Source organism: Urocitellus parryii, chromosome 2 (genome assembly GCF_045843805.1).
Source record: "Urocitellus parryii isolate mUroPar1 chromosome 2, mUroPar1.hap1, whole genome shotgun sequence".
Taxonomy (NCBI): Eukaryota; Metazoa; Chordata; class Mammalia; order Rodentia; family Sciuridae; genus Urocitellus; species Urocitellus parryii.
The window spans coordinates 186,090,462-186,115,567 of NC_135532.1; the positions used below are offsets into that span (position 1 = coordinate 186,090,462).

At 35.0% G+C, this 25,106-nt stretch overlaps 1 protein-coding gene across 1 annotated transcript in view; it reads right to left on the reverse strand.

The window, feature by feature from the left end:
- The window catches only part of Yeats2 (YEATS domain containing 2), an 88,723-nt gene that overhangs the window by 58,001 nt on the left and 5,616 nt on the right, over window positions 1-25,106 (reverse strand). The window contains exons 2-7 of the mRNA XM_077795374.1: window positions 12,819-12,937; window positions 8,877-8,974; window positions 8,223-8,315; window positions 3,864-4,109; window positions 1,634-1,749; window positions 1-162 (exon numbers count right to left, since the gene is read on the reverse strand). Coding sequence (XP_077651500.1) covers window positions 1-162; window positions 1,634-1,749; window positions 3,864-4,109; window positions 8,223-8,315; window positions 8,877-8,974; window positions 12,819-12,918 — 815 coding nt within the window. The 5' untranslated portion in view covers window positions 12,919-12,937. The remainder of the gene's footprint in view (window positions 163-1,633; window positions 1,750-3,863; window positions 4,110-8,222; window positions 8,316-8,876; window positions 8,975-12,818; window positions 12,938-25,106) is intronic.

A 25,106-nucleotide genomic window follows, 5' to 3' on the forward strand; every position in this document is an offset into this window, starting at 1 on the left:
CTAACTTCCACAAGGTCATTTGGTTTATAGCTGGGATGAAGGAAGAACCAAACTTTCTTGACAAAATGATTAATGCTGGGTTCTCTACGAGATCCTCGAACATATACCATCCACTTATGGGTTGATTGGTCATTTTCTTCCCTTTTATCTGGAGGTATATACCTAGAGAAGAAAAAGAAAAAAGATATCTGAGTTTTTCTTTCCTTCAGAGACCTAATAACACAATTAACTACTCTTTAAAACAAGATTAATATTCCAGCAATATTAAACAGCTATGTCAATTAGCCAAAATCTTTGTAGTGAGTTATTTTATTTTTTCTTTAAACATTTCTTTGGTCTAAGAGCCATCCCTTTAAAGTTTGTTTTGTTTTCTGATTAGCAGTCTGAGATTTTAAAATAAAACTTGTTTTTCCTATCAGGTGGGTACCTGAAGTGGAAATAACTTGACATATTTTTATTCCTGAGCTAGAGAACCCCTAGTCTTTAAGGTTTTCACTCAGATTCCAGGGTGCCAGAACTTCAGGACCTTTTGGAGCCAATCACTGCTGCCAAGGTTAGTTTCCTGCCTTTTGAAGGCTCAAACAAGCCACTGCAAGTCTTTTTGTTGTTGTTGTTGTTGTTTTGTACTAGGGGTTGAAGCCAGGGGTGCTTTACCACTGGGCTATATCCCTAAGCCCTTTTATTTTGAGACAGGGTCTTACTAAGGTTGCTGAGGCTGACCTCAAACTTGCAACCCTTCAAGTCTTGATCATAGTAAAACTAGCATCTGAAGCCCTCCCCTTCATGGGCCCCATTTTCATTTCAATGTATGAGTGCTCCTTCTTAGATTCTGGAGGAGAATATGAACATGGCCTTCTATGTTATCTTTAGTAATGCAGGGGGCCAAGCTGCCTAACAGTTCTTCAGGAGAATTCTTGTCTAGTCTTGGTGCTTTGCTCTTCCATGTATAATAACTAACTGGTGAATTTCATGAACCTTGTTGGGAATTTAGATTTTGAAGAAGAAAAAAAAAAGTCGAAGAAACTTATCACACATAAATCTTTCCATTTCAAAAAAGGAAAGAAAGAACAGTAAATGAGTTCCCAGGAATAAGAACCCGATTTCAGCATCAATAGTGCCAACCACAAATAAATGGCAAATGCCAAGATAATAAATGTATAGGAAAAAAAAGCAGATTTGAAAGTTAGGGTTGGAAGTAGTTCCTGAGAATTGACCACTCTCAATGCTTTCAAATGCCTCTTAATTGCATCTTCTACAAACGTCACACCAAAATTTAAGAGGTTACTATACTGCCTCTTCTCTAGTGACACTTTGGAGAGAATGTCTTCTTGCTTCTTGATATTAGTGATATGGTGCAAGGCAGAATGGCACTGTAAAGAGAGGATGTACACAGGAAAAAAACAATATCCAGTTGACAAACAGGAGGCTTAGAGTCAAATAGGACTGTGCTTACTAATGAGCAAGATCACCCTAAAAGTGTTTTGGATCATGGTAAATTTTTGAAATAACTAAGAGCCTGGAAAAAAGAATTCCTCAGGCTTCATCCCACTGGAATATTACAGTAAAGGCGTATCAGTGCCAATGTATTAATAGAAATGATGGCTGAAAATGAGAAAAATCAGCTCGTACTCACTTGGACACATTGCCCACTACTATTGTTTTCTTTACAAAAAGTCGTGAAGTCTCATCTCCTGTGAGATCAGTATTCCGCTGTTCTGTTTTATGAGAGCCAGTAACACCAGAAGTATCCTGAAAATAATAATCAATATTCATTTCATTTAGAACAATTTACAATAGCACAAAACTCAGAAAATCAAAAAAGTATAGAGGACCTCAAATATTTTTTTTAATTATAAAATTCTATGGCTTTGTGGCACCTTTGAGAGCATGAAAAACTAATTTGCTATAAATAACTGCACTATCTTATACTAAAAGTTTGTACACTATACTTCCACATGTATTTTTATTATTCACATACATCTGCTTTATATATGCAAAGAAGATGTGGAAGAATATGCGAGAAACTACTACAGTGGTTATCTCTGAAAAATGGCAATGGAAATGGAAAAATTTACTTTCTTTTTAATTTTCTGTATTATTAAAAATTTTTCAATGAGAAATAAATACAATGATTATGGCTAGGGTTGTAGCTCAGTGGTAGAGCGCTTGCCTTGCATACCTGAGGCCCTGGGTTCAATCCTCAGCACCACATAAAAATAAAGATATTGTGTCCATCTACAATTAAAAACATTAAAAAAAAAAAAAGAAGAAGAAAAGAAAAGAAAAGAAAGAGGGGCTGCTGTGGCTCAGCAGTAGCACACTCGCCTGGCATGTGTGAGGCGCTGGGTTAAATTCTCAGCACCACATATAAATAAATAAATAAAATAAAGGTCTTTGAACAACTGAAAAAAATATTTTTTAAAAAAGAAAGAAATACAATGATCAATTAAAAGTTGGACTATAGTGACAGAAAGTTACAGTTCAAATTCTAGTCCTTCCAGGTATTAAACTGTTATCTTGGGTAATTACTCTCTCTGCCCCACTTTTCTCAAAGGACATTAATAGTACCACTTTATGATTGTTTCGTATAGTTCTTACAAAAGTGTTTGATTCACAGTAAGTACAAAATGTTTGTAATATGTGCATATATATAAACCACCATATATTGTATAAAAGATGTTAAGTTTCTAAATTAAGACTAATATGACTTAAATTCTTTTTTTTTTTTTTTTTAGTTCTCGGCGGACACAACATCTTTGTTGGTATGTGGTGCTGAGGATCGAACCCGGGTCGCACGCATGCCAGGCGAGCGCGCTACCGCTTGAGCCACATCCCCAGCCCAAAATTCTTGTTCTTAAAAAAAAAAAGAGAAATACAACGGATACAGTGGCATATGGCTATAATCAGCTACTTAGGAGGCTGAGGCAGGAGGATCTCAAGTTCAAGGTTAGCCTCGGCAACTTACCAAGTTTCTGTCTTAAATAACAACAACAAAAATTGAAGATGTAGCTCCCCTGTAAAGTGCGCTGGGTTTAATACCCAGTATGGAGAACCAATCAGTAAAATATTTGATGTCTTACTACAGAAAGCAACTTGGAGATGCATGCTTGTAATCCCAGCAGCTTGGGAGGGACTGTGAGTTCAAAGTGAGCCTCAGCAACTTAGTGAGACCCTAAGCAACTCATCAAGATCCTGTCTCTAAATAAAATATAATAAAGAGCTGGGGATGTGGCTCAGTGTTTATGTGCCCCTGGGTTCAATTCCCAGGACCAAAAACAAAAAAAGCAAGCAAGCAAGCAAGCAAGCTACTTTGGAAACTTCCTGTCACAGAACACCAGGCTGAGAAAAACCACTGGTCTAAACCAATAATGATGATAGCTGAATATTATATGAAGTTTAGAGTACCTTGAGCTGGCAATTCAAGCATTTAAGTTGGCAGGATCAAATTCCATTTATTTATTGTCAAATTTCCTTCAGCTAATATAACATCTTTGAATATAAAACCTCATACAGGAAAGTGCTTAAGAGTCACTAGAAAGAATAAACACAATAGTGGAAAGACCTTTGGTAAGGTCACTGAACCATCAACCTTTAAAGATTTCTTTCGTATCTACATGAATGACATCTATCAGTTGTGCAATGCCCTGGATTCTTAATCTCTAAAATTAAAAAGACACGGGTTTAATTCTCAGTTCTGATACATCTGGGCAAATACAACCTTAACCTCATCAAGGCTAAGTTTCCTCACTTTAAAAGGAAAACAGGCTGTTTCCTAGAGTGCCTGTAGAAGATAATATGTGCACAGTTTATTAGTAAATACTAGTTCCTTCTCCTCTAGCTCCCTCTCATCCATTCAACTTTACCCTTCCAGTATTTCGGCTTGATCTCTGTTCCATGTTGTTTGAGACTCTTTCTTCCATATCCATATTGCTGTTATTATCTTTGTCAGATAAGAAGTCATTGTGCTGAGATAAAGAATCACTTTCTGAATGATTAGCTGAGGGTGTTTCTGATCTCTGATTGGTAGGAGATGAGGATCTAGATGGTGATTCCAAAAATTTCTTGATAGCTGGATGATTAAAGACCATTGGATCACATGTCTTTGATCCCTACAAAAGAATGACAGCATGCAAACTTTTAATCCAATCCACTGAAAGGAGGTAAAAATGTGATCTCTTCAAACTCTTAGCTATGACGATTACATTTAAAATTCTTCAAAATCTCTACTTATAAAATTCAGGACAAACTCCTTAACAAGGTCTGCATCAACAGAACAAAAATTAAGGTGACAACTACATAAAAGTTGTTAACACTAAAAGCTAAAGATAGAGGGTCTTCTAAAGATAAAATATGTTTAGAAGATATTTTATCTTATCTAGAAGATCTACTGCTCTTTATTTCTTCTTTAGAAATAATAATACACAGAAAATAATATTTGACTTAAAAAAAAAGGTAGAGATGTGGCTCAGTAGTGGAATGCCTGCCTGGCATATATGAGGCCCTGGGTTTGAATGTCTATACAGAAAAACAAAATGGGGGGTGGCATGTCATTTTACACAAACACATCAAAGGCTCTAAATATCCCTGTAAGAAATTTAAAAATTAAAAAAGTATATGGTATAGGGGCTGGGGTTGTGACTCAGCCGTAGAATGCTTGCCTAGCATGTGTGAGGCACTGAGTCTGATCCTCAGCACCACATAAAAATAAATAAATAAATAAAGGTATTGTGTCCAACTACAACTAAAAAAACAAAATATTTCTTTAAAAAGTATATGGTATAAAAATGACACCTGCATAGAAGTAAAATGTAATATTTATTAAATGTTTTAAGATAATTAACACTAATTTATAAAGTTAACCCTCAGTCTACAGGGTATTTTTCTGTATCTTAGTTACTTGTATACAAAATGTTATGTTTCATCATAATGTCATACACTGTAGTTATGTTCCTAGGAAGTCTAACTTTTAAAATGTATTATTTTAAAAAAACTGTTATTAAAATAATTATTTTGGTGGGAGGAAATGAGCCAAAGAGTGTTTCTAATCAAAACAACAAAACTATTGAATCTCAATAATAAAGATTTCTCAGAGCTATAAATATGTTGTTATCACAAACTAAAAATAATTAAATGGCTGATCATAATAGACAAAAGTGTATCTAAATAATTTTGACCCCTAATCAGAACATTACTGCATAAAATCAGTGAATTTTCTAGACTATGTCATGTCTACCCCAGAATCTGTGAATGTGACTTTATTAAGAAATAGGCTCAGTGCTGTGGTGCTAAGAGGCTTAACATGGATGAGGCCCTGGGTCCAATCCCCAGTACAAAAAAAAAAAAAAAGGCAAGGTGGTGGGGTGTCCTTGCAGATATAATCAAGTTAAAATGAAGTTGTGCTAGATTGTGGAAAATTCTAATCCAAGACTAAATCCTTAAATGAAGAGGGGAAACTCAGACACACAGATTCAGAGGAGCCATACATAGAGGGAAAACATCCACATGAAGCTACAGGTAAAAACTGAAGCAATGCATCTGCAAGCTAAGGAACATCAAGGACTGTGAGCAACCATCGGAAATGAGGAAGAAGCAAGGAAGGATTCTTCCCTGGAACCTTGACAGGTAACACTGCCCTGCTGACAACTTGATTTTGGACTATCAGCCTTCAAAACTGTGAGGTATAAATCCCTATTGTTTTAAGCCACCAAGCTGTAGTAATGTAATGCAAGTCCTAGAAAATGAACATAGAGGGGCTGGAGTTGTGCTCAGCGGTAGAGTGCTCTCCTAGCACAAGCAAGGCCCTGGGTTCGATCCTTAGCACCACATAAAAAGAAAATAAAGGTATTGTGTCCAACTATAACTAAAAAACCAAAATATTAAAAAAAAAGAAAATGAACATAGATTCTAATGTACATTATGGAAACTCCAGTAATAAATGAAATCTGCCTACTATCGAGGATTAAACTCAAATAATGCTCTAGTTTCTACCAAGATAACATCAGGGGCAGCATCAATACCAGGCAAAAGCTCTGTGTGATAACACAAAAAAAGCCTAAACACGACACAGACCTCCCGCTGTTACCCGAGAGTCTAGCCCTCTCTCATTCCCATGGAGCCAGTGATGTACGAGAAGAGAATTAGCTGAGACTAATTCTAACAGACAAAATTTAAGAAAAGAATTTTTTAAACACCAGCCAGCATGGAGGCTCATAACGGTCATTCCCAACTATTCAGGTTGAGATTATTGCAGGATCTCAAGGTCAAGACTGGCCTGGGCAACACAGCAAGACCCCATCTCAAAACAAAACAAAACCACCCCCCACAAAAGTTATGCTGAAATTAATAAAACACCAACAAAAAATATTTCTATTTTGGTTCAGTCCTAATTCTCTTGTCCCAAATTCAGACAGATTGCTAGAATAAAAGAGCTAGATATTGGAATGTAGTTCAGTGGTACAGTGTGTGCTTAGCACATATGAGGTCCTGGGTTGGACCCCAGGGACTGCCCACCAAAAAAAAGAAAGAAAAAGACTTTCATTTATAATTGGAGCAACCAAGGGATTATCACATTAACCAGTGATCAGACTTAAACTCTGATATTTTGTTCCTAAACACATACAGCATTACTTATAAGGTAATCTTGCCAAAATATTTAACCTACATCTAATTGCACCTTTAGACTTGACTTCCATTTATAGGAAGATAAAGCAAATAAAAGAAACCCACAGGAGGGTGGGGGGGATCCAAAATATAGAATACTCTATAAAAAAAAGTGGCCTAGTCTCTTCAAATAATCAATTCTCATGGGAGAAAAAAAGAAGGACTGTTTTAGAAGAAACCAAAGCTAGTCAATAAACCCTGATGAAGCCTAGTCTAAAAAATCCAGCTTAAGGGCTGGGGCTATAGCTCAGTGGCAAAGCGCTTGCCTAGCATGTGTGAAGCATTGGATTTGATTCTCAGCACCACATAAAAATAAACAAAATAAAAGCATTCTGTCCATCTACAACTACAAATTTTTTTTTTTTTTTTAAATCCAGCTTAAAAGGTTTTAGGGACATGGGCTAGGGTTGTGGCTCAGCAGTAGAGCTCTTGCCTAGTATGTGTTTGGCACTGAGTTCGATCCTCAGCACCACATAAAAAAAATAAATAAAATAAAATAAAATAAAGGTATTGTGTCCACTTATAACTAAAATATAAAATCTATATCTATATCTATATCTATATCTATATCTATATCTATATCTATATATATATATATATATAAAGGCTTTTGCTGTTTGCATTGTCAGTAATCCTGAATGGCTTACTGAAGAAATCTGAAGTTGGATTAGTTATCAGATAATATTAGGAAATCATTTGCTTAGCTATCATGATGATAAAGGAAGAATATCTTTTAAAAAATAAATGCTTCAAGCCAGGTGTGGCGGTGCATGCCTGTAATCCCAGCAGCTCAGGAAGCCAAGGCATAAGGATCACAAGTTCAAAGCCAGACTCAGCAACTTAGTGAGGCCCTACGCCAAATAAAGGAAAAAGGGCTAGGGATGTGGGCTCAGAGGCTTCATGTCCCTGAGTTCAATCCCTGGTACAAAAAAAAAAAAAAAAAAGAAGAAGAAAGAAATGCTCAAGTAGTTAGGTATGAGATGCTGTAATACCTAGAACTTACTTTTAAATGTTTTAGGAAAAAAATAAGACAGAGCAAATATGGATAAATACGAAAATCGCTGAATCCAAATGGTGTATAAATAGGTGCTTATTTTCCCCTCCATATATTTGCAATTTGACATAAAAAGTGTATGGAGAGGGAAGAAAACAGGGCTTGTTGAATATGGTAAATCTTCTGAAACTAAAAATTGCCATCATTAGAGTAAAAGGTAAGAGAAAACTCAGTCAGTCTATAATTTACTCCAAAACAGACATACTCAAATGAGGAAGAACTAGGGCATCTTTGGATGTCAAAACATAGCATATGCTAACAATTAGCAGGAAAAAGATTAAGTAAAAAGGAGAAAAAGCCACTCAGGATTACTGACAATGCAAACAGCAATGACTAAAGGACTGTGGTTGAATATGTGTGTTTCCCCAGAAAGGTAGGCTAGAGGCCTCCCAAATCCTAAAGGTCAAAGAAATGTTTGAAAGGCAGGGAGGGATTATTCCACATTGACATAGGTTTTCCTCAGACAACTATTGTGGCTGGAAAACAACTGAATATGATAAATACTTACCTCAGAAACTTTCAGAAGACCTGCAGAAGCATAATAGTTTGCTACAATGCAGGCACGAAGTTTATCCATCATCCTTCTTGCTTCAATCAGTCGCTAAAAACAAGTGTTACTTCATTACTTTAAAATATGGCAATTATAACAGAAAACATAATTCACTAAATAAGAAAAGCAAATGACAAAAGAACTCACTTTTTCTGATAATCAAAGAAAAATATACAAAGATGACATTTCTCACCTGTCAGATTGGCAAAGATTTAAAGAATGAACCCCACTCCCCAAATGCAAGGTATGCAGATATATTAAAATGCATATTTATGAGCATATTCATTGAGAAATGTCAACAAAGATACTGAGTATAAGAACAAAGAGGAATTATCTTTGGGGATGGAATTTCAGGCAATATATTTTCTTTATCTTTTCTGGAATGTTATTTTTTTTAACATGGTATTTTCCCTCAAAACAAGAAAAATATTTTTCAAAAAAAGCAAAGGAAAACCATGACTCTATTTATATATATAGGAAAAATATATATATATACAATATAACACATATATATTTTTTCTTCTTCTTCTTTCCCCAATTCATCCTATAGACTTTTTATCATAGCTTTGGAGCTTTTTGTGGGTTTTTTTTTTCAACTTATGATCATTATACCTGGTCAATGACTTCAATTTCATGTTCCTTATTCTTCATTTCAAGAGCAAACTGCTCCTTGATAATAGTCTCAATCTTCTGCACAGCAGCATCTCGAGCTACACAAAGAACACAAAATACATCAAATCCTAATTAATCTGGAGAGATCTTAAGTCAGCAAACAATAAGAAACCTAAGGAATAATAGCTCCAAGGGATACACCTGGAGGGCATTACTTTAACCAGCAATAGAAAGTTAAAATCACTCATTTTGGGACAAAATGACCTCATGTGCTTTGTGACATGATGCACTAAGAAGTCCACCACTACATCTTTCTGAGATATTCCTGCCAAAAATACTAACCCTGCTAACCATGAAACATCAGACAAAAATCGACCAAAAAAACAAAAACCGAAAGATATTCCACAAAACAACTGCCTTGTACCATTTAGATACTAAAGTAATGGTAAGGATGAGGAGACTGAAAGAGACTAGAAATGGGACAACTAAATTCCCTGCATACTCTGGATTAGATCCTGAAGGGGGAGAAATAGCTCTAAAAATACAATCTACTGATAAAACCAGAATACGGGCTACAGATTGGAATAATATAATGTAACAATGCTCAAATTTTCTGCTTTTGATAAATTTACTGTGGTTATATAAGAGACTGTCCTTTAAAAACACACCGAGGTGTTTCCAATTTATTCTCCAATGGTTTTGAAAAAACAAAAAATAATAATGTGCTTACCTACCTGCATGCATGCATATATATGTACGCGTGTGTGGAAATGGGAAAAAGGACAAATCCATATCAAAACATCATTTACTATCTCATAAATGTAAACAATAATATGTTAATTAAAAGTTTTTTTAAAAGGGCTGGGGTTGTGGCTCAGCTGTAGAGTGCTTGCCTAGCACAAAATGAAATTACCTAGCACTGGGTTTGATCCTCAGCACCACATAAAAAATAAAATAAAGGTTATTGTCTCCACCTACACTAAAACAAATATTAAAAAACAAAAAAAATAATGATTGCTGGGCAGTGACACACACCTGTAATCCCAGTGATTAGGAAGGCTAAGGCAGGAGGAACCCAAGTTTGAGGCTAGCCTCAGTAACTCAGTGAGATCCTGTCTCAAAATAAAATATTAAAAGGGCTATGGATGTGTTAAAGAACGCAATACCTAAAATAAAGATAAGTCATATAAGGCAAAATGTAAATATCTGGTAAATTAATTTGGATAAGACATGAGTATTCCTTGCAATTTTTCTGTTTGAAATTATATAGAGAGAGATGAAGGAAAAGAATGAGGAAATACTAGGGAATGATACTGACCAGATTATATTGTTATATTGTGTGTATTTATGAATATGCAGCAATGAACCCCACTATCATGTGCATCTATAATGCACCAATAAAAAAATAGGAAAATAATTACATCAAAATGAAATTAGCACAAAGGAAGAAGTAAAAAAAATAATATCAAGAAATTCTAAAATATTTGGTGGCCTGTGAAAAACCAGAGGTCTAAAGAAAAAGACAGTAAAGAGCTGAGGAAAAAGTAATCTGTGATACTAGAGCAATATATAACAGGAGAAGTTTCCTTCTGCAGAGAATGGGCTAATAGGCAATTCAGCAATTTCTTATGATAAATACCTGAAAGAATGAGCAAAGAAAGAACTCAAAAGAAAGCAAATCCTTTTAAGGCACTAGATCTCAGATGATGACTACTCAAAGCAATACACAACTCAGAGTTAAATATAACAAAACACACAGTGCGACTAGATAGAACACCAAAACAAAGAGCAGTGATATGACTGCTTAAAAAGCAAATCTGGGATTTAGCAAAAATGATCCTTGTGTTTGTGACATGAAAAATTCAGCACCTATGCTTTGGAGTACAGCGTATGAAAAAATAACAAAAAATTTTTTTGACTCTTTGATAAATCTGTGTCATTTTATCCACATAAAATATGTCAGGGAATTGGGAATTTAAAATTAGTAATGGGTGGGGCTGAGGAATTAGCTTAGTGGTACACTGCATGCTTATCATGCTCTAGGTCCTGGGTTCAAAATCACTACCATCATCAAAAAAGTGCTCCTGTAGTAGGCCATGGTGGTGCGTACTTACAGACCCAGCTACTTGGGAAGCTGAGCATGAAGCTCACTTGAGCCGAGGAGTTAGAGGCCAGCCTGGGAAACACAGTGAGTTCCCTTCAAAACAAAACAAATAAACAAAAAAGCCCAAAACAAAACAAAACAAAAAAACTAGACCAACAAAAATTTGGTTAACATAGCACAACACACACACACACAAAAATTGGTTTAAATTACTGACATTATGTATTTGTCTGCATAGAGAGAAACAACTAGTATATTTCTCATATTTAATAAATATTTTCCTAGATCACTGGGTATTTTATAGGTAAAAAATAATACTTAAAATGATGTTACATATAATTATAAAAATAACATAACTCTATTATTAAATATATAAAATATATATAAATTTTATGTACCTAAATTTATATGTAAAAGTATACATAAATGTTGTATACATAAACCAACAGATATTCTCAGATGCTGAGAATCAAGTACCACACTCACTGTTTCATACCATAAATTCCTGACACTTAATATATTATATCTTTCTCAGAAGATTGAAAAGCAAAAGCAAGCCAAAACAAAATAACATAAGCAAAGGGAAATATATGACTAAATCTACCTGCAAAAAATTCTTAGGAAAAAAAAAGATTAGGATTAGGTAGAAGGAAACCAAAAGAAACAGCAGCAAATGGTCCTCAGTAACAAAAAATTGTCCTTTCTTAAATAGGGTTTGGGAACTCACACTAGATTTAAACCAAAGACAGGGGGCTACAGTGTTAAAACCACTTTTCTCTATTCTTTTTAGGGTGGGGGGGGGTGTGCATGTGAAGATTTTGAGCAATAGATGTATGTAACATGATAACTCTATATTTATCTGGCTTGTTATTAAAAAGAAATGACATTTCCACATAAAATTACAACTACAAGAGGGGGAAGTTGAAGTGAAATGTTTTCATTATTTAGGATTGAATTTTACTATTTTCCTTCCAAAAAGACTTCTGAATATGTATGACTTGACTATACTTCTAGAGACAGGAATTTTTTTCACCATTTAAATTATAGGGGTCTTAATCTTTGTGAAACTGCAACACATGAGCTATAACTTTGATGCTTTCTGTGCACAACTCAGGTATTTAAATAAACATAAATTTCAGCAATAATTTATTGCACAAATTTGCAAATTTTTTTTTTTAGATAGCTTAGGACATTCTTGATCACTACAGACACACAGTTGATGATTTGCTCCTCAATAAATTGTATAATGATGGGCAAATAATTAATGCCTCTGAACCCACTAAAAGCAGCTAGGTAAGTACAGGGATTGAACTAGATAAATGTTCCCCAAATTTCCATATATCATTCATATATCACTTTTAAGATAACTCCTAAAAATCTGAAAACCATGTGAAATGTTTTAACACAAATAATATTTTTAAATAATTTTAATTTTATCCAGAGAAATAGTAGCCATGGAACTACAAGTTTGATGAGTTAATTCTTTTTCTTTACACACATTAAAACCTCAATCTATGTATCAACTATAAGCAATCATCTCACCTGATACCCACTATTGTACTCATAAGACTTCATGATTACTAATATACCATGATAGCTAAAATGTGTAGCCTGTCTTATTATTGCTACGTTCAATATCTACTTGATCATGATACTGCCAGATCGTCTGCCTTTTATGCAACAAATGGTGTATTACCATTATATAGAGCACTTTGCTCACAAACCCCTTCAAATTATATGTAAATTGGAAATTCATTTCATTTTAGGTATTATTCATTTTAAAGTGGAGGCAAATATCAACAAAGTAGTAATAGTTTCCTAAGGTAGCCCATTTCTACCTGAATTCTCAATTGCTTTATGCCGCTTATTTGGAAGGGCCACAGATACATCCTCGTAATCAGGGTCGGTTTCTTTGATTGTTCTCTTGATGCCCGACATGATGACATTCAGTTCTTCACTGTAAAAATAATTAATTAATTAATAAACATTATACAAAACTAACACAAATGCATATGTACACACAAAGGGAATAAAGAAATCAATATTACATAATACTGTACTTATGAATCAGTATACAAGTTGTCCCTGATCTAAAATGCTGGGACAAGAAATGATTCAGATTTTAGATTTCTTCAGATTGTGGAATTCTTGCACAAGACTTTTCAGGATGAATATCCCTAATTCAAAAATCTGAAATTCGCCGGGTGCGGTGGTGCACACCTGTAATCCCAGGGGCTCTGGAGTCTGAGACAGGAAGACCGTGAGTTCAAAGCCACCCTCAGCATCATCGAGGCACTAAGCAACTCAGTAAGACTCTGCCTCTAAATAAAATACAAAATAGGGCTGAGGATGTGGCTCAATGGTTGAGTGCCCCCGAGTTCAATCCCTGGTACCAAAAAAAAAAAAAAAAAAATCTGAAATTCAAAACTTTTTGAGTATCATGTCAGCATTCAAAAGCTTCAGATTTCAGAGCATTTCAAATTTTGGATTTTCAAGTTAGGGACACCCAACTTGGATATGTACATTATTATTAATTTATTTATTTATTTATTTAGAACTGGGGTTTCAACACAGGGATATTTTACCACTGAGCTATATCCCCAGCCCTTTCTATTTTTTATTTCAAGATAAGTGCTTAGGTTGATGAGGCTGGTCTCAAATTTGTGATCCTTCTGCCTTAACTTTCTGAGATGCTTGGTTTATAGGCATGCACCACTGTGCCTGGCTCTACATAGCCCTTTTAGAACCAAAAGCATAAACTTAACTTCAAAAGTTTCCCCAAATTTTTCATTCTCAGTCATCTGTTAAAAGCATGGGTTTCTGGGCTGGAGATGTGGCTCAGCGGTAGCGCACTCGCCCAGCGTGCGTGCGGCCCGGGTTCGATCCTCAGCACCACATACAAACAACGATGTTGTGTCCGCCAAGAACTAAAAAATAAATATTAAAAATTCTCTCTCTCTCTCTCTCTCTCTCTCTCTCTCTCTCTCCTCACTCACTCTCTCTTAAAAAAAAAAAAAAGCATGGGTTTCCCTTTCAAGAGAAAAATCCTTTAACAATATAACACATTGCTTGCTTTTTATGAGGAGCCCAGTTTTCACAAAAGGATCCACATGAGAAAAATAAAGATACCAGACTTTGAGGAAAACCTGTTAAGCCCACAAAGTATCTTGGAACTAACAATCCATATTACAAAATGCAGAAATGCATTTAGGAACTTAATAAATAATTTGTATACAAATCCTATCTCTGGTTCTTACATAGTGCTTATTATACAAGAGGAACTCAAAAAATTATAAAATTATTACTAATCATTTACTGTTACTCATAATAAACACAAACTGTGCACACATTAAACTATTTAACAAGTTGGAAATATGGTAACAAGGCCTAGGAATAAATCTTTTAACTAAAAGAATCCCATAAATCCTCTGGATTTACCCTGTCCTAATACATTAATCACTAAACATTTAATTAATTTAAATTAAGTAAAATGAAATACAATTTAAAATTCAATCCTGTTTTTCCACACTGTAATTTTTCACATTTAAAATTTCACATTTAGTAGCTCAAAGCTACTATACTGGACAGCACAGATACGGAATATTTGTAACACTGCAGAAAGTTTCATTGGTCAGTGTCTCCCTTCTAAACTGGGTTTCACTGACCACATAAACATTTCATGAATCGGTTTAGAACATACTGTCCAAACTAGCACCGTTGAATAGAAATGTGAGCCACACAGAGAATTTTAAAATTTCTAGCAGCATTTTAAAAATATTGGGAAGGGCTTGGGTTGTGGCTCTGCAGTACAGCGCTCACCTAGCACATGTGAGCCTCTGGGTTCGATCCTCAGCACCACATAAAGATAAAGATAAATAAATAAAATAAAGGTATTGTGTCCAACTACAACTAAAAAAAAAATTTTTAAAGTAAAGGGAAATGGGAAAAATTAACTTTAATAGTATATTTTGCCTAACTAATATAAATTATTAAATAATATACAATAACTAAATTATTATTCCAACAATGCAATCAATATATACAAATGAGATTCTGCATTATTACATTTTCCCCTAACTCTTTAAAATCTACCATGTATTTTACACATACAGCACATCTTAATTTGGACTAACCACATTTTAAAATCTTAATAACCTCATGCCACTAGCAGCATGGTTGGTAGAGTGCTTGCCCATCATGCTTGAGGCTCTGGGTTCAAACCCCAGCACTACAATAAATAAATAAATGCTCCTCCGTTCTAAGTTAAGTTCTTTCACTAAGACAGGACATAAATAAACAAGAAACAAGAATTCAATCTATTCAACATCACTATCAATTAGAGAAATGCAAATTAAAACTACACTGAAATTTCATCTCACTCTAGTCAGAATGCCAATTTATGAAGAAAACAAGAAACAATAAATATTGGTGAGCATTGTGGGGAAAAAGGCACACTGCCAGTGGGACTGCAAGTTGGTACAAACCACTTTGGTTTGTATCTTCTGCACATATTTCTATTGGATTGTGAATTTCTTATTGATTTAGATAAATAATATGTATAATTTTAAAAAACTTAATCCAACTTGGAGATATACTCACTTGATTCAAGCAGGAGATTCAACATGTAATGATATATACGTATATCCTCTGAGACAACATTTTTCCTGTAACTTATTTTGTATTATATTACTGAGCTTAAAAATATTCCCAAAGCATGCAGCATTTATATAAACATCCCAAATCAAGCCACTTAACATTTGTTCATAATCATTAGTTACCTGCTATAATTTAGAATATAAAGATTTTTGGAGAGGCCTGGAATCTAATTATCTATTTTTAAAGTTTATAAAAAGTAAAAATAAAGTCTTTATTTCTTCTTTGGTCTGTAACTCATTTTAGACAATCCAAGAAAATCTTGTGCAGTTATAAAAAGAACACACTCTTGGGGGGGGAAAAAAAAAATCAATAAACCTCATTTCTTCTTCTCTAACAAAGAAGGAGTAAACAAAACAAAATAAAAAACTAACCGAAAACTACTTGCAGATAAACCTAGAAGCAGAGATTGATACATCCCAGAAAATGTTCAGATTTTTTCCTGTACCATTCTACTTCCTCTATGGCCACCTACTTCTACAGTTTGCCAAATCTTATGACATTATCTATATAGATGAATGCAAGTCCAGCATCATCTTCACCTCTCCATTCTGTGGAATTCATTATTTGCATAGTTTCCTGCCAATTCACAAACAAGCTCAAGAATAACAATGGCTCCAACCTAGAAAGGCTTGGGATCCTTGAAGAAAAAATAAAGTATTTGTCTTATTCTCACTTAAGAGAGAAGGTAAAACTCTTCTGACATCTGCTCTAAAACTAGGGAACCAGAAAAATTTGGGAGTGGGGTGGTAAGAAAGAAACCACCAATGAGTTAACTTGCCCTGCCAAGGTAATTCATTTCTCATGAAGTCCTTGAAATAGAACTTTTCTGATCATCCTTGGGAATATTTAAGCTGAAAAACATCCTGAAGGAAGATTTAGCTTTTACAGAACATTTTTTAATAATTCCAGTCTGCTTGTGTCTTGAAGGAATACTAAAGTTTGCCACATTCAAACAAAATGCTTGCTAAAGCTAGGCATGTCTATGAAGGCATACTCTCCTCACCATGTAATAAATAATTGAATGGAATGTGGAACAAATGACCCATGATAATATTGAGTTCTTCTTGTGTGACTTGTATTTATGTAAAGAAAACATGAGCAGTTGTTAGATATCATCAATTCCTCTTTGAAACAAAATGTCCTACATTAATCCTCTTAGGTTTTCAGTTGAAATTTAAAAGAATAATAATGTGAACTAGTTATAAAAAAAAAGTTACCACTTACAATTTGTCTGTGAGAATGGATTTTTTTCTATATTATGGGATCAAAATCAAATACAGAAGCAAATGAAAATAAGGACTACTATTGTCATTCATTCCCTCAACTTAAAATTTTATCTATCAAAACAGCCTAATTATAAAAAGCAAATATTGTCATTTTAAACTTGGAAAATAAATGTTTTTATCCCTGTAACCAACACAAGAAAACAAAATCTTACAGAAATGCTATATTTAAATATCACATCATTTACCGTATTCATTCAAATAACACATGCAAGTCTGTTTCTGACAAAGGTTTAAAGACCAAAAACATAACAAAATCTATTAATGTTTTATAGTATAAATAAAACCCAAGAGAAAAACAATTTTAAAAAAGAAAATTATATAATTAAGAACAAAATTTAGGGGTGGGGGTGGGGCTGGGGCGCAGCAGTAGAGTACTTGTCTAGCACATGCGAGGCCCTGGGTTCGATCCTCAGCACCACATAAAAATAAGTAAATAAAATAAAGGTATTTAAAAAAATTATATGATGTGAGAATCACTGAAAATTCGTATTAAAAGATCTAATTTATGGCCTGGGGTTATAGCTCAGTGGTAGAGTGCTTGCCTTGCACACATGAGGCACTGGGTTTGATCCTCAGCACCATAAAAAATAAATAAAGATATTGTGTCCATCTACAACTAAAAAAAAAAAAAGAAGAAGAAGATCTTATTTCCTAACCTGGTTCGGTAGTGCACACCTGTAATTCCAGCTACTTGAAAGGCCAAGGCAGGAGGATTGCAAGTTGGAGACCAGCCTATGCAACTTAGGAAGACCATGTCTCAAAACTAAAAATAAAAAGGGCCCGCAATGTAGCTCAGAAGTAGAGCACTTGCCTAGCATGCATGAGGCCCTGGGTTCAATCCCTAGAACTGCCAAAAACAAACAAACAAACAAAAAATTAGTCTTAGTTTTCTTGTCAGGGAAGAGCTAAAACATAGTCCTTTATTCCATATTTTGCAAATACCACATTGATTGTACAAGACTTGACCAATTCTTGAGGGGAAGGAGTGAAATCTGATAAATAAGACCTCTGAAAAATCTGCCAAAAACTTCTCAATAATTCTATGCTCCTCATGGCATCTGAACCTCATTAGAACCTCTGAACTTTGAAGTCTCACTCAGTATTTTCCCATTAGCTGGGCACGGTGGCTGATGCCTGTAATCCTGGTGGCTTGAGAGGCTGAGGAGGCTGAGGCAGGCGGATAGTGAGTTCAAGGCCAGCCTCAGCAACTTAGCAAGGTCCTAAGCAATTCAGTGAGACCCTGTTTCTAAGTAAAATATTTTACAAAGGGCTGGAGATATTGCTCAGTGGTTAAGCAACCCTGGGTTTAATCCCCCCCCCCAAAAAAAATACTTTCTCATCTAGCTTACAAGGGTGAAGGGAATTAGCCCAATCACAATCATTTTCCATCTGCTTCCAGACAGACATTCCTAAAATTCTGGCAATGATTTTATAGTTCTTTGGCCATGCCTCTTCTATATTTTTCACTTTAAATAAAATAATTTCTCCCTTGTAAATAATATAACCAGTATTTTTTATTAAATACGTGAATAAGAGAACAGGTAATCCATTCCCTTCTATTAGCCAAAGAAATGCTTCAAAAATTGTTGAGAGCCACAGCCGGTCTGAATGCATTTGCCAGAAGGAATGTTTGAATGGTGAACCATTGAGATGATGATTTGAGATAAGCTATATATAATTGCTGTGATGCTGGATTGATTGTATTGTATATTTGACCTTTACTGAAGGGCAATGGGGCAGCAGCTCTTGCTGCCTCGGGCAACGCCTACCTTGGAGTTCTCCGGATGCCGGGAGAGTTCCCATTGGTTGGGGGGAAGTGCCGGAGGTGAGTTCGAGGGATTTCTGGTGTGGGGGTTTTCTGGAAGGGCCACATGGGTGGCATTGGCGGAAAAGCGCGCATGTGGTGCGGGTGAGAGTTGCAATAAAGTAGTTGCTGTTTGAACCTACTAGGCTTTGTGGTGGCTTGGTAATTCATGCCCAGCCAGACTGCGGCAAAAAATGTCTACAAAAACCTGAACACGGGCTGGGGATATAGCTCAGTTGGTAGAGCATTTGCCTTGCATGTACAAAGCCCTGGTTTCAATCCCTTGCACCACCAAAAAAACAAAAACAAAAACCAAACAGGGTAATGGAAAATTGTGGTATACGAAATTCTGAAATTCTGATTCAAGCAACCATAGGGATGAATCTTAAAATCATTATGTTAAGCAAAGAAACCAAAACAAGAACATATTCACAAGGGAACTGGGGCTGTGGCTCAGTGGCAGAGCAGTTTACCTAGCATGCTAGAAGTCTAGGTTCAATCCCCAGCTTTGGAAGAAAAACTAAAGGGGAGCGGGGAAGAACACACACACTAAATGAAATGGTATTATTTATATGAAGTCCTAGAACTGATAAATTAATGGTGAAAGAAATGGAAAGTCTAGTTGAGGGTGCTGGTGACTTATTAAGAGGAGGAATAAAGGTTCCTTCTGGGTTGACAAATGTTTTATAGCTTAATAAAGGGTTTAAGTTACTCAGACATATGCAATCACAAAAACTCTCCCAACTGGACCCTTAAGATCTGCCTATTTTACTATATATAAACTATACCTCAATTTAGAAATGAACTATAAAAATATATTTTCTGTCATCACCTGCTTACAACCTAATGGAATCCCATAATAGAGTAATTCACATTCCTCAGTATGACCTATAAGACCCTACAAGAACTGGGCTCTGGCTCCCTCTCCATTCTTGATCTTTAAGATCTCACATGTTGGTTCTTTCTGTTCTTCAAATACAGTTCAATTTTTCATTACAACTTTTGGGCTTATAGTTCTTTTTTCCGGGAATGCTTTTCCTCTAGATTAACTTTATCAGATCCCAACTCAAACATTTACTTTGTCAGAGAAGGATTCCCTGACCACCCTATGCAATGGAGCTCTTCCCACATACCCCATCCAAAGTTCCTAGAAATAGTCAATAAGTTTGCTGAATAAATGAATAAAGGGTTAACATATTTGCCAAGTACAAATACCCACAGGGAACATAACTAGCTTGCACTAGGTTTCATCATTCCTTTCACAATACTTGCAAATCTATTTTTTAATATTTTTACACCTTCAAAGGCACCATAGCCGAATGTTTAAAATAAAGAGATATACAAAACTATTAGACATATTGGTTTTTTAAAAAAAGATAGTACACATGGCAATATTAATAAAACAATTCAAAGCAAAAATATTTAATATGATAAAAATTACGATACTACTAAAAAACTATCAAAAAGGTATGTCATAAACCATTCAGCAAACAGCATAGTATTAAAATACACACAAAAACCCTGAAAATGTAAATACAAGGAGAATTTAAGAAATTATAATTGTAGGAAAAATCTAAACATACCTCTCAAAATATTTAAAAGATCAAGATGACAGATAAAAATAAAGATACAAATAATGCAATTAACAAGCCAGACTTAACACAATTCTAAACACAACAGAGGAAAAATCCAGTTAAAATATTTATAAAAATGCATTAAATTTAAATCAGATACAGTGTTAGTCCACTGTACCATCAGGTTCTACAACCAGAGATTCAACCAACTGCGGAACAAAAAAATAACCAGGGGAAAAAAATTGTGTCTGTACTACACATGTACAGACTTTTGACATCATTCCCTAAATGATACAGTAAAATAACTATCTATATAGCTTTTATATTGTATTAAGTATTATAAGTAATCTAGTGAGAATTTAAAGTATACGGAAGGATATGCATAAATTATATGCAAATACTATACCATTTTATGTAAGGGCCTCAAGCATCCTTGGATTTTGGTATCAACTCCCCAAGCACACTGAAGGATGATTATAACAGGAAATGAAGAAAGTCTAAACTACTGCAAAAAATGTGGAAGTGTTATGACCATATTCTCTGATAATAATATTAAATTATTAACTCACTATATAGAAGATACTATGCAATAACTAACTCATGGCTCAAAGAGGAAATTATAATTAAGCAAAATAAAAACTGACAACAATGAAAAGAAACATAATATACCCAAACTAATGGAAATATGGACACAGTCATTTTCACAAGAAAATGACAGAACAGTTTTTATTAGCAAATACAGATATAAATCTAATCCAGCAGGGTAGTAAAAGACTAATACAGTGGGGCGGGGGGGGGGGGGGATAAAAGTCTAATACATCATAACTGGAAAGTTTCCTTAAAATTTTTTAGCTGTAGATGGACACAATATCTTTATTTTTATGTGGTGCTGAGAATCGAACCCAGTGCCTCATGCATGCGAGGCAAGCACTCTTACCACTTGAGCTACAACCGCAGCCCATAACTAGAAGGTTTTGATGCCAATTATAGTAAAAGAAACAGACTGAACAAAGGCTAAATCCTAAAATGGTACTAAAGGACCTAGAAGGAAGGTAATCTGCATGGCACATGTCTAATGCTGGACTTTTAAGAACATTTTAATGCCATTGACTTTTAGTAATTCAAATATATAAGATCCTTTCATGAATTATATTTTTTAAATATTTTATTTTTTGGTTGTACACAATCTTTATTTTGTTTATTTATTTTTATGTGGTGCTGAGGACCGAACCCAGGGCCTTGCACGTGCTAGGTGAGCGCTCCACCACTAAGCCACAACACCAGCCCTTCATGAATTAAGGTTTGCAAACTAAAAATAGCAGCAATTATGACCCAAATACCATCCAGGATTCCCAAAGAATCCAATACACTCTAGGAATATATTCCCATTTTAATATTTTACTGAGAAAAATTATCAGGTAAATAGAATCAAAAGAATCAAAATATATTTCAATGTCAATTTAAATTTCTCTATCTTTAAATAAGATTGTCATTTCTCACTGACATAGAAACTGAAAAAAAAATTCATCTAATTTTCTCCCCCAAATTATGGTTATCCTAGAAGTAATCTGAAATAATCTATTACAGGAAAGTCAGACCAAGGAAAATTAATGAGAAAACAGATTTTGTTCTGATTTTCCTTAGAGTTGATACTGACAAAAACTATGCTAATTATTCTTATACACAAAACTTTTTGAATATGTTCTCAATTGTTGGCCAACAATCACTGTTTTTTTTTCTTTCTGTGTGTCTGTGTTCGGGGCAGAAGGTACTGGGATTCAACTCACAGTTTCACACATGCAAGGCAAGTGCTCTACTACTGGGCCACATACCAAACCCATTTTATTTTGCATGAGACAGCATCTCACTAAGTTGCCCAGGCTCACCTGGAACTTGATTCTCCTGCCTCCATTTCCCCAAGCAGCATGATAGCTATTTATTCTTTCTTTTTTCTTTTCTTCTCCCCACCCCTGCCCCATCCCCATATTGGGGATTGAGTCCAGAAGCACTTTACCACTGATCTACATTCCAGCTCTTTTTATTTTTTATTTTGAGATAGGGTCTCACTAAGTTGCAGAGGTTTGCTCCAAACTTGTGACACTCCTGCCTCAGCCTCCTGAGATGCTGGGATTACAAGCATGTACCACTGCACCTGGCAATCACTGTTTTTTCAACTCATCTGGTATAGAAACAAAACCAGCTCTTTATATATATATTTTAGTTGTCAATGTACTTTATTTATATGTGGTGCTGAGAATCAAATGTAGTGCCTCACACATGCCTGGCAAGCGCTCCTACCACTGAGCCATAACCCCAGCCCAAAACAGGTCTTTTAAGAAAAAATAATCACAATTTTATACGATGAAAATGGTGGGAAGTTGAGAGAGGTCTCTGCTCTTAGTATCAAACTGATGTGGGCCTTTCCCAATGTGACATGAAAAGAGCTGAGCAAAACAGAAAAGCTAGAGATCTTAGCTCAAAAATATTGTTTCTTTATTAAGAATTATGTATCTTCAGCTCAAAAAAATTACCACTTTTCTATTACAAATAAAACTGTTTAAGACTATACAACTTTCTAATAAGACCCAGGATCAATTCAGGCCAGTATTCTATCTCCAACCTTGCCAACTAGCACATAGAAAAGTTAACTACAGAGCTGGGGTTGTGCCTCAATGGCAGAGTGCCTGCTTCCCACATGTAAGGCACTGGGTTCGATCCTCAGCATCACATAAAAATAAATAAACAAAATAAAGATATTTAGAAATAAAAGTTAAGGATAAAACAATTATTCTAAATTATCCAAGTCACTGTTTTTACTTACTAATGCAACAACTCAAGAGCTGACCTTAGTTAAGTTTTACCATTCCTTTACTCCCCCAGTTAATTCAACATAATTTTTCTGGAAGAGTGAGCAATGTGGGACATTTAAGTGTTTTAGGAGATTTAAGATAAATTCTTAAGCTGACTTAAGGGAGGCCACATAACCCTCCAGTGACTTCCTTTAAGTCAGTTTCCAACAAAGACCACTGAATTGTCCAATAAAACGATGGTTCTAACTTACATGGTAATTGTGTTTCAGTTATGAAGCCATTAAAATTTTTTCTAGCAGAAATTTTTATAGCAGAAACAAAAAGGAAATGAAACTTACTTATCTACAAGTCCAGGTTAAAAATGGAGAAAAAGAACTAGACTAGATCAAGAATGTCAAATTCTTGCACACAATCACTGTGCATACATAACTGAGGCAAATCTTATACACTTTGTTAAGCAGGAACTTTTGCTGGAGCTTTCAAACTGAGAATTACTCCTATGGGCATAAGTTACATAGTTTTCTATCTGGAGGTGAGATTCCAGAAGGAAAACAAGTACCTTAAAACATATATATTTTTTTTTAGAAAATTGCTTTATTCTTTAAAACAACAGTGCCTAAATCTACACACCTACGAAAATTTACCTGACGAAAATTTTCTAGAATTAGATGTGGTGATGGTTGTACGTACACACATACACACACACACACACACACACACACACACACACACGTCTGTGCAGATATGTATCTTTTTTTTTTCTTTTTTAAACAATACTGGCAGAATTGGGGATTGAACTCAGGGGTCCTCTACTACTAAGCTACATCCCCAACTCTTCTTATTTTTTATTTTGAGAAGGGTTTCCTTAAGTTGCCAAGATTGGCCTTGAACTTGTTATCTTCCTGCCTCAGGCATTCAAGTATCTGGGATTACAGGCATGCATCATGAAGCATTTACCTTCAACAGCTAAATATATATTTACATATGTACAGGTTATCCTTCACTCAAGTATGCATGCACACTATCTGTATGCTTGCAGTAGGGCAGGCAGTTAGGGAATCAACATTATGAAGACCAGTTGTGCTGGGCGCAGCACATGCCTGTAATCCCAGCAGTTTGGGAGGGTGAAGCAGAAGGATGGTGAGTTCAAAGCCAGCCTCAGCAACAGCAAGCGAGGCTCTAAGCAACTCAGTGAGACCCTATCTCTAAATAAAATACAAAATAGGGCTGGAGATGTGGTTCAATCATTGAGCGCACCCGATTTCAATCCCTGGTACCACCCCCCAAAAATGAAGAGATATTAATACTTTAATACTTTCTAATTTTATTATTAGATATTTCAGATATTCAAAAAAGTATAAAATGATCAGTGAGAGGGAATACAGGGAGATTCAAAGTATTCATAATTTCCCTTTTTGTTTTGGTACTAAGGCTTGAACCCAAAGGCACTTTCCACTGAGTTACATCCCCAGTCCTTTTTGTTTTTTTATTTTGAGTTAATCTGCTAAGAATCTAAGTCACTGAGGCTGGCCTTGAACTTGGGATCTTCCTGCCTCAGCTTCCCAAATTGATGGGATTACAATGTGTGCCTCCATGCCAAGCCATAATTTCCTATTTCTTACTAGGTGGTAGATAAAAAGTAGCTATTTCCTGCCTTATTATTTACTACTTAAAAGATACTTATGTGCTCTTTGGTATATATATTAATTCCTTAAAATAAAACTAAAAAATTATAAATTAAAGAAACAGGGTACATTCATTCTTTGGAACAAATCAGTTCTTCTATAATTTGATGTTATTCTTAAAAAATAACCTCACTATGTAAATCTGCATAATAAAACCACCTGGCTTATGGGGAAAATAGGATTGAACACAATATTGAAAAACTTCACTTAGTGACATAAAAAGGGGAATCTAATAAAAATGGTAGCCTACTTCTCTATATGTTAGATGGTTAAGACACATAAATGCTATAATAAATGACATCTTACCTTGA